Consider the following 11,014-nt stretch of genomic DNA (forward strand, 5'->3'; position numbering starts at 1 on the left):
TTCAAAGAAAATAGGCCCAGGTGAAATCTACATTTGAAGTTCAGCCATGATGGTAAAAGGGGAAAAATGGGGAAGAATCCCATAGGTAAATATGCCAAAAGAGATCCACCCTTTTGGACACGCCAGGAGGAGCTGCACTGAGCTTGTCTCAGCTAGAAGTCACTCTTAGACTTTGCATAGCTTACAGGTGGAGTCATGGCTTAGCAGTTTCAGTCTGTTTTGCCCTAGACATCATTGTTGTGTTTTGTGCAGAGTGCGTGGCTTTACCAGTGGGAGGGCTGGGAGCCTCCTTCCCCTTTGGAGCCCTTTCCCCTATTGGCTCCCCCTCCATACCCCCTTAAATTCACTTCAGAATTTGTAAATTCTGTGTCCATGAGCAACTATACAAATTGACATCGCTCTGGTTATACCAYTTTAGGATTTAATGGCTTTCTCTGTACCACTTATTCACCTTTCCTGTGTTCAGAATTTTTGTGTAATTTAGTGTAAGCTGTTCTTGAAAGATTCTGGTTCAAAGAAAGGAGAAACTATATGGTTGTTAAGATGCATTGGGCTGAATGTGGAAATGAGGATCAAAGTAATTTATTTTCAGAGCACACCTGTAGTGCAATAAAATAATTCGCATAGAGTGCACTATATAGTGTTCAAGGTTCAAGGATTGGCAAATATGTTTTTCTGCAATGCTGGATTTGCTCCACAGGCAGGCCATGGCTTCTTGCTCTTTCCATTACTGCTGATTACTCAGAGTGGTCAGGTGGTCATGGAAAAGAAGAGCAGAGCAAATGACCTCCTGCTACTGCCAAGTTGCTGGGTTGTGGCTCAGCCAAAGCTCCTTCAAACTCCAGTGGGAGCTTTAACTAAGAGAGGCCTTCAGTGTTTGGTCTTAAAATACCACCTGATATAGTGAATATAGGTGAAAGAACTTTGTTATTTTAAATGAATTGATTCTTTCTAATAGGATTCTCTCTAGAAAGAATTTTGCTGAACACCAGCGCACAACTATATTTAACTGTGCTGATATAGAATGTACCATGTCATAATAGAGGGGCAGATCTCAAGATCTTTATATTATTTTCCAAAATCTCAGCTCAGCTAGAATCCCTTTTTAACATGGTTTCCAGAGGAAATGAGGCTTTTGTGGTTATTCTGTGTTTTGGCTTTTACATTTGGCCTGTAACAATCTTGGAGTTCATCACCAATTTTAATTAAATTTGATATGGGGGTAGAAGTCCCAGAGATATGAAGTTTTTATGGGATTAATGAAGACTGGCTGCCAAGTRCAGAAGGAAAATCCATTAATACTCAATCTGAAAGAAAGAGTGACGCTTGAGCTCACTGCTTTGAGACAATGCGATATTATGAATGCCCCAACCGTGGGAAAAACTTCAATCAGAACTCACATCTTACGAGACACTAGAGAATCCAACCACAAGATACACATTCATAGGAAACCAGGCTTCATTAGTTCCACAATTCACTTTGATACATGAAGTATAATTAAAAGAAAACTGAGCTTCTTATGTGTCCTTCCCTTCGAGGTTTCACACCCTTTAACCAGGTTTGTCTGTACACCAGGGATATTTGAGCATTTGGCCCTAAAGTAGTGAGGAACACACTACTTCCAATATCCTGACTGAAAACCCTTTCAAGCATGGGATTAGACACTGCTATAAGCATAATTCTTCCATGAATTTTTAGCAAAATGGGTAACATGAAGAAAATCAGAGTTTAGTATTCATACAGAAAATATTGTTGAGCATAATGCTGTGTACTTCCAAGCAAAGGTGTGGAAGTTTTAGTTTAGGACTTYATACTCTTCCTGAACAAAGTGCTAGAATGATTTCCAAATAGGTAACACCCTTGTATTAAGATAAAGGAGGTGACCTGACAATTTTTGAGACATCAAAAAACCCTTTCCTTGAAGAACTTCGCAGAACTTCGGCAAAGTTTGGGTTAAAGCTTAATCACTTTAACCTCTTTCTGTGATTAAAGGCATATTGTAAATTTTCCCTCTTAGGCACAATTGTTCCTACAGATGATACTGGAAATTAATTAAGTTGTTCTGGCTTAGATAATTTATTTAACTTCCAAAACCAGGATGTGTTSATTGATTAAATTGTAAAGCAAGTTCCATGGATATTACTTGAAAGTAATACTGATGTTGTTCAGGGTGAAGAGCAACTGTCTGCTAGACTGCAACAGGGACAGGACATTTTAAAGGAAAAGAACTAACATACAAATCTAGGGGAAAGGCTGTCAGAATTCTTGTTTTCAGATCTCTAATATGCATTGGTTTTAGTTACTGCTGGAGTGGAAAAACTATGCAAGACACATGATTTGCTTTATTTAATTATTCATAGCTTCAGTTGCYGAATCAAAATGTCATAGGATCTTTTGGTTTGGAAATTCACCTGTTAGTTATGAAGAAGCAAAAATTAACTGATTTTTCAGGACAAAATTACACAGAAATAATTTCAGTTCATATGCACGCATTTCCCCAGACACCTCTGTAAGCATTTTGCACAAGTTATGAAATCTGTGTAGAATTCCAGAAACTACAGAAGTTGCAGAATACAAAACCACATAACACAGTATTTGTAATTCTTAAATAGCTTCTGTAAATGTGACTTCAGATTAATGGATTTATGTTCTGAAGTGCATGCTATAATGTTTTTTTTAAAAGTGAATTCACCAACCTAAGTTTCGAAGTGCGTTTTCCTAATCCTCAAGTTTTATAGCTTTCCCAGAATAGCTGGTATTCTCCCTCACCCCTATTTGATACTGTAACAGGGTCTTTTTCATTAATATTTCATTAATTCATACTTAATTGTCTTTAATGATTAAAACCATAGTTAAAGAAATAACTTGATAGATCATCAACCTGTACAGTCTCAGAGGTGTATGTATTGACTGTCAAAAGGCCATTATTGCTCAAAAGTTCTTATTCACCAGGTAYGTAATTTATATATGTTAGGGCCTGAACATCTTCATAATCAAGATATTGAATTCAAATCCTTCCCCACACCTTCTCACTCGCAATACCGAGTCACTTGGCCTTTACACAGGGCTAAAAATATCTTCTAACTTGTATAAACGTACAGACTGATATGATAGTCATCTTCCATTTGGCTAGAATGGGACCAAAAAKTATCTCTAGCTCAATTGTTAATATTTTATAGCCCCATATACCTGCTATGAGAAATTAAATCCTCCTTGCTAGTGGTCACTGAATCACAGATTGGCTAGAAATAGGAGCRGAAAGCAACTGCTGAATTATACATGGTTTGATTTTGCCATTYTGTGTAGCTACCAAAAATAATTTTAAAAATTAAAAAAACTAAAAAAAAAACAAACCTAAAGTAATTTATACTGTAAAGCACCATTCCCTGTGATAAACTTCCTTAAACTTCCTCAGGCTCTGTTTTTTTAAGCAATTGTCTGTAACCCCTCTCTCTCCCTTTCCCTCTTAAGATATAGAGGGGTAGAGGAGTCGGGGAGGGGGAAGAAATACATACTTGTAACTTTAAGTTATATGATTTATTTTAAATAACAGAGGAAAATACCAATCTGGATAATTTTCAGACTGCTCCTTTAAAACCAAGGCTATAAGTGTTTCTATTGACTGCTTATACCAAAAAGGTTGCTGGCATGAGCTTGTCGAGAGCGTAGACATGTGCTCTCAATGGAAGTTTTTTCATTTGCCTCAATGGATAAACAGCCAGTCACGATCAGTGACTTTAACCTTCACAAGTTCATTTTGTATTTCATAATCTTTTTAATTCGAGGGTGAAGTCTAGTTGCATGCACATGCCATCCTGATGTCTAATGTTTTGTTTTTACCGACTTTGTGGCTTTCTATTTTTTGAACAGTGGTTTGGTTTTCTTTTTTTCTCCTGTATATATAAGAATAACAATCCAAAGCCTTTATAATGTTTAACAAATTAGTTTCTGAATCTTCTCAATGTCTTTGGTTTTAATGTATATTTTTAAACTTCAAAACTTTAAACCACTGAAAGATAATCTAAAATATCAAGAATACCCATCACCGAGGAATTTTGTATACTTTCACTGGAATGATCGAGCATGGGATAAATGTGACTTTTTTCTAAAATAGCATACAAGCAGGGTTTTTTTTAAGTATAAAAAAGTAAAGGACAATTATATTCATGGTGCTAATGCTAMGATACATGGAAAGGAAAGTTTGCTTGAAAAGGGAATGCTGTCTTGCAGGTGGTGTCACTCGAAAATATYGATTCTGTTTTTGATTTATTATTTCTGTTTATTGATTCTTTGACCACCACCTGATTTTTTTGGTGGTTCAAAACGTATGATCTGTGATATTTGTTACCAAGAAGTGTTATAGACACTGCTGACACAGATCAGATAAGAAACTGGGTCAGCTGACAACATATTCCCTGTAATGCTACCTCCTTGTAACATTATTACGTGTATCCTTTTGTGTGAAGGATTTTCTGAGCATGGCTTGTAGTCTACTTATAGTTTAATTTGCAATTATTGAAAAGTCCTTTCTCTCTCCTAAAAAAGAAAAAAAAAAGCAAGAACATGTTTAAATCGCATTTCCCTTTAAAATAGAAAAAAAAATTGTACTTCATTTCTCAAAGCTTGGCAGTTTTCATGTATTGCTCTGTCAGGAGCCTTGTCTTTTCATCTGGCTTMTTTTCTGATTACAGATTATTCATTTATGGATGGGCAGCTGTAGAAACTTGCTTCTTGCATATGCAAATTAATCATGGTAATGTTTATCATAAGGAGATTTTGTGGCAGTGGAAAAGGGGTTGTGTCAACATGTTCTTGATTTCAGTTGTATCTTCTACAAATGGAATTGGCCTCCTTGCTTCACCTTCAGTGGATTTTTTTTTTTTTTTTTTTTTTGCCATTTACCTCTTGGACTAGACACCAGTCACTAAGGAAGCTGTTTGGTTCACTTACAGATCATGATTTTGGAAGGAGCTGGCAGAATGAGTATCAATTCCAGCAGCAATCTACTCCACCAGCAGCCTTCCTGGACAGACGGATATTCCACATGCAATGGTAGGAGGAATTCAACTGCTCCGAGCTGTGTTCTTTTTCGGGAGGCCGGGGGAAAGGGGCTGCTACACCTTTAAACGTGTACAAGAATTATTTTTCAGTAGTAATAATTTACTAGAGTTTCACTTCTGGTAAGAAAAGAATTTCCATTTCTCATTTTATTTGTAAGAACTTTATTTGAACTTGCAAAAGAGACCAGTTTATACTAGCCCTTTTTCTTAAAATTTAATGGTGTTGAAAGTGCCAGAAGTTCTCTCTTCTCAGTCCAGAAGTCTTTCTCCCTTACCTTTAAACGCTCATGTTTCCTCTGAACCAACATTACTCTTTAATGCTAATCACCCCTCTGGCTTTCCAGGGGAATAGCCTTTTTGCTTCTTTGCTSTATTTATTTTTTCAGCTCAAATTATTGGATATTTTTCTAATTAGACTGGCATTAGAAAACTAGATAGCTTGTGGCTTGTGATTTTTTTCTCTTTTTTTTTGTTTCTTCTTACTGTTTTCTGGTTACATATCTGTGTACACAAAAATGTATTCATATATATTTTTTCAGTATAGAAAATATATATTAACCTATATCTCTATGTATAGTGCTTGATGTAATTTAAAAATTATTTTCATTATTCAGTGGAYAGGTAAAATATAAGCAGATAGTCAGTTGTCCTTCTAATCCAAATAATGCTGCTGCTGCAACAAAACTTATCATGATAGCTCCCACTTAATGAAATGCTTACTCTTTTTTATGTGTAATTTCTAAATAAACAGGAATACATCAAGATGAGCTTAATAAATGTGCCCATCTGTCTATAAGAGATTCATACAGCAAAAAAGTCCTCAGTTTCACTCTGCAAGAATTTCATGGAGGGAAATGGTGGGGGTCTATGTTAAATTTCCAGTGTGAAACTTCTCAGGATTCACTTATGTTTTAGTGGGACAGGAAACCCAAAGCTCAGATCAACCTGTGCAATAATTCGCCACTTCAATTACTTTTACCTAGCTACTTTTTCCTCTCATTAAATATCTTCACTAACATTAGGATTCTAGTGGCCTCTGAAATCACTTTACTCTTCTGAACTGATAAGAATACAAGTCAACCTCCTTTTTMAAGGGGACATTTGACAGGTCCAGTAAACTTTTTCTCTCTGTTATGCCACACTATTAATAACCTCCATACTCATTCCACAAATYCTTCAACAGGAGGATGAGAGACTGTCCTCCAAACTCTCTAATTTACTGACACAGGTCTTGTTGAATAATATTGATAAAGAAAGCTAAATAACTGTGGGGATTGTTTTTGTGTTTATCTGGAATCTGTATCCTGTTTCTCAGTTGAAGAGCCTTGAGATCTAGTGACACCTGAGTGAAGGTGATTTCCTAAAATGTGCCGACTGATGCTTGTCGTTCTCTAGCAATATCCACCGTTGTCAGTATTTCTTGCTGTGTGGTTAAACTTTTTCTAAGGGACACCAGGAACAGACCAGTGCTGTATCTGGAGTGGGKCCACTGCAGTGCCAGGCCATGGCAGCCTCTCCTCCCTCTGTAATCTCTCATTCCCTCAGCCTTAAAGCCTTCATGCACTTGTGAACATTTTATCTCACTGTCACCTCTGCCTGGCATAGTCAGTTTTCCTCCTTTCCCAGAGAATAAATTGCAYTGAACTTTGTGAGGACAGACCAAAGCAGTTCTGCCTTTGCTCTTATCTTACATAATGATCATATCCYATGTACAATTTCTTCCATTTGCACATGTAAATTATTGTCGTGCAATGACAGAACTGAGAGCAGTTTAAGAGATTGCCAAGAAAAGATTTCAGACATTCTAACATGAAAATGAGGCAGCTTCCATAACTAGAAATGAGTTTTACAACTATATTCAGAAACCACCTTACACGACTATGGCAATAATGTGYGTCCATCAGAATGCCAACTCTGTCATGAAATCATAGCCCACATTGATAGGCTTTTACTGTGGAGCAGTATGAGAGTGCTTTAGCTTTTAACTGTCCTTTTTTTAACCCCACGATTCATATTCAACCCCTTCTAAGTTCTTATTCAAAGAAAGTTTCCACTATGAGAGTTTTGCAAGGCTTTTCTGTCATTTTCTGATGCAATAAAATGATTTTTCCACACAACCTTTTCAACAGTGTTTYGGTAAGGTATCTTCCCTCAAAGAAGGGGTCCCTTAAAGTATATTTAGCTAACAATAATAAATTAATTCCTGCAAGTCAATCAGCCAAAAGGTGTATAATGAAATAATGTCCAATTTTTAGCTGGAAAACTGAGGCAAAAAATCCCACAATACCTTCTCCAGCAATGTTGTTGATGACTGTTATGCTATCATAGTCAGTAAATATTTTTTTTCTTTTCCAGTATCCAGTAGCTTCTATGGGACCCAGTGGCACGAAATACACCCGCAGTACTGGACGAAGTTTCAAGTCTGGGAGTGGCTGCAGCACCTCCTTGATACCAACCAACTAGATGCCAACTGCATACCTTTCCAGGAGTTTGATATCAATGGGGAACATCTGTGTAGCATGAGCCTGCAGGAATTCACTCAGGCAGCTGGGACAGCAGGACAACTGCTTTACAGCAACCTCCAGCACCTAAAATGGAATGGTAAATAGATTAGACAGAGACACATGTACCGTGGTTTGAATTCTGAGATTTTTAGGAGTCACTTATGTTCCCCAGAGACCTGCCTGGCAGATTATATTTGCTATGTTTGCTATTCTGCTTATCGCTCATTTACTGTATTGCTAAATTTATTAGCTATGACTTAAGGCAGAAATCTGAAGGATCAAGAAGAGAGGTTATGTTTTCAAAATCCRTCCTCTGGCACAGGTGTAGAAGTTGCTGTTTGGAGCTAATACATTTGGTTCCTCCGTGCGCATTCTCATACCTCATCTCTGCCAATTTGCTTTCTTGCAGGTCAGTGTGGAAGTGACATGTACCAATCTCATAATGTCATTGTGAAGACAGAGCAAACAGGTGAGAAACATTTGGTTGAATTGTCTTTTGACAAGGGGGGGACCCCTCTTCCAAGAGAGAGAAAACAAAATTTATTTATTTAAATAAAATGGAAAGTGTATCATGCAGAATTAGAGAAGTAGTACAAATGTTAGTTAGTGCCTGCTTCTGAGTTTTTGGGTAATACCATGTGCATGTGGCTGGTTTTGGGAGACATCTGCAGCATCAGCAGTCTACACTGATGTTCAAAGTTSGAGTAGTTTGAGGTGGTCAGTGAAGGCAGCTTTGTAGAGGACTTCATTCTATGCATTGTTCAACAGATTTCAAAACAACTATCTTAACAATATGCTCAGTTAAAAAAAAATAAAATTGTGAAGTGCCATTAATGTTTGAAACACGAGATTTCCCAACAAGACAGCTTGGAGAGAAAACAAAAYGTTACATTTTAATTTCTTCACATTTCAATGAAACTGAAGTTCAGGCAGTAGCGTGATTTGAGCAAATCTGCATTTTTCCTGTTGCAGTTACTTTTCTGAGTGCATTCATAGCTAGATCCCTTTCCTCCCAGGACTTTGTTTCATTGAGAAAAGAACTTCAGCTTGGTAAATCATCCTCTTTAGGCACAATTATTTTCCTGGTTCCTTTGCTAGAGAATGCCTGCCCATATCCACACACAGTCCATGCCACTAGTCCCAGCCTCTTTGTATGTAGGTGTGTCCATAAGCCATGTTTTGATATCTGCTGACAGAACAAATACAGATTTGTTGCATGTGGTGTCTCCAACAAAGACTGTCAGCCTGTTTATCCAGCTAACCTAGAGAGCCCAGCCTCTCCAGGCAGGGACACCATGCACCTTCKCCCTGCAGCAGGCAAGGATTGCAACCTGCAATGCGCTCCTGACCTGTGCCTGTGCTGTATGGGAGATGTGCATGAGGCAGCCTCGCTGCTTTTCATAGAGGTAACTCCAGCAATCCTTTAAATCCCCTTTTATGAGGTCCTAGTACAACATTATTTCCTCCTCCTACTAGAGATACACWGTGCAGGGCAACGTACCTCAGCTGCACATCTTGGAAAGGACTAACTGATGGATGTTCCTTTGGATGTGCTGAATCAGGAGAGGCCTGGTGGGGCTCTGGTGGTGCTGACCATGAGCAGTTGGGAATGGGTTTAGTTTCTGCATATGGAGGAGCAGGAATTGTGGATTAGGGCTGCTGGGAAAGTTGCTTCTTGCGAGGCAGTGGGGACAGGGCTGGTGGTTTTGAAGGGAAGCCCGGCTCACTCCAGTAAACCATTACAGCTGCAAAGATGTGGGTACTGAAAAAGACCAAAACGGGAAGGCAAGCCCTGTCCCTATGTTCTGGCTGGGTAAGGCCTGTTTTCAGAGGCAACATTAGGCAGATCAGGTGTCCAAGCAAGCAAAGGGTGTGTGCTATTGTAGGAACGCAAGCTCTGGGTGCCCAAACATGCAGCTATTAGTTAGCATGCCTGCTAAATTCCTATGTCATAAGTGGTAACTTAGCCAAACATGATGATTTAGCTGTAACTCATTTTGGGGTTTTTGATTTCATTTATATGAACATGAAAAAATTAGGTTTAACCTGGATTTGAACCTTATATCTCATCCTTTCTGACTTGCTTTGAAAAGAAAAAGACATTTTTAAGGCTTCTGACTTCAAAAATGCACTGTGAAGGAAGTAATTTCCAGACCAGTGTACAGGTCATAAAGACAATACTTCTGTTCTGCTTATTGATCCATATGACCAAAAGATCACTGAAAATTATTCCTCTTTAATCACGAAGGTGTTTTTTTAGTTTAAGGATGGGGACTTGAAGTGCCTGGAATAAAATGGCTCTTCATCTAGGATTAGTCTTTGATGTTTCTCTCTGTGTGCTTAAACAAGAAGCTGTGTTTCAGAGAGGACTTTCGAGTTCTACCATTATAGAAATAAATGCTCATCATAAACATCWTTCTGTTTCACTAGATATTTGAGAACACTTTCATCTCTGTGGCTCCAACRCATTGTCATACTCATCAGGGGCTGAGAATTCAGGACTGGATTGGGTAGAATTAGAGTTGATCTGGCACAGGAAACCTCCAAGGCCAGGCACAATGATACATTAGTCAGGAAAAGGAGGCGCATACTACATTCTTTCYAAAAGTCAGTACTTTATGTGAATACATTTGCCCAAATATGCAAAACTCCAGGCATAATTTGAGTGAAAGGAAATAATAATTTTGTACATAACCCCTTCACTTCTTGGTTCTCTTGACAGCCATTTTATTATTATTATTATTATTATTATTATTATTATTATTATTATTATTTTATTTTATTTTCTCAGGGCTTAATATTTACCTCTGTGCTAAAAAACGTTCTTGTAGTGATCTGATTTTCCTTTTGGTCCTTTAATTTTAGATCCATCATTAATGGTGTCCTGGAAGGAAGAAAATTATCTTTATGACAGTGGCTATGGTAGCACAGTAGGTAACTAACATCACAATACTTTTCGCATTCTGAGATGATTTTATTGTTGTCTGAGGCTATTAGTTTAAACRTCTTCTTTTTAATTCCCAGAGTTATTGGACAGTAAAACATTCTGTCGTGCTCAGATTTCCATGATGGCACCTAGTCACCAGTCTTCTGGTAAGAAACTTGTAATTACATTTTTAATTGTTTATCACTTGTCCCAGAGCTACCGACATGTAATAGTCTCTGTGGTCTTCTGCTGTAGGCTTGCATCTGAGCCTCCAGTAATTTTAAACCAAGCTCTGCTGATTCTGACAGATTTATTAGCTGTCATTATTACAATAGCTTTCTRTAAAGAAACGCTTCTGTCTTCTCTCTGTCAAGAGAGAGATAAAATAATCTGTAATCTCCACACATCTTTGAAAATGACAGAGTCAAAGGAGTAAACATTAGTGTCAGAGAGACGAGACATTCCAGCCACGCCACGCTTTTCTGTGGCGCAGCAGGGTACGGGCGAACGAGTGCCCCGTTCCT

At 38.0% G+C, this 11,014-nt stretch overlaps 1 protein-coding gene across 3 annotated transcripts in view; it reads left to right on the top strand.

The window, feature by feature from the left end:
* The window catches only part of EHF (ETS homologous factor), a 33,714-nt gene that overhangs the window by 13,509 nt on the left and 9,191 nt on the right, over window positions 1-11,014 (top strand). For all 3 annotated transcript variants that reach the window (XM_057371508.1, XM_057371507.1, XM_057371509.1), the window contains 5 exons: window positions 4,953-5,052; window positions 7,416-7,661; window positions 7,974-8,033; window positions 10,430-10,498; window positions 10,589-10,657. In XM_057371508.1, the coding sequence (XP_057227491.1) occupies window positions 4,956-5,052; window positions 7,416-7,661; window positions 7,974-8,033; window positions 10,430-10,498; window positions 10,589-10,657 (541 nt within the window). In that variant the 5' untranslated portion in view covers window positions 4,953-4,955. The remainder of the gene's footprint in view (window positions 1-4,952; window positions 5,053-7,415; window positions 7,662-7,973; window positions 8,034-10,429; window positions 10,499-10,588; window positions 10,658-11,014) is intronic.

The sequence above is a fragment of the Malurus melanocephalus genome, unplaced genomic scaffold, assembly GCF_030028575.1.
Source record: "Malurus melanocephalus ecotype Western Australia unplaced genomic scaffold, MMel_1.1 scaffold_147, whole genome shotgun sequence".
Classification (NCBI taxonomy): domain Eukaryota; kingdom Metazoa; phylum Chordata; class Aves; order Passeriformes; family Maluridae; genus Malurus; species Malurus melanocephalus.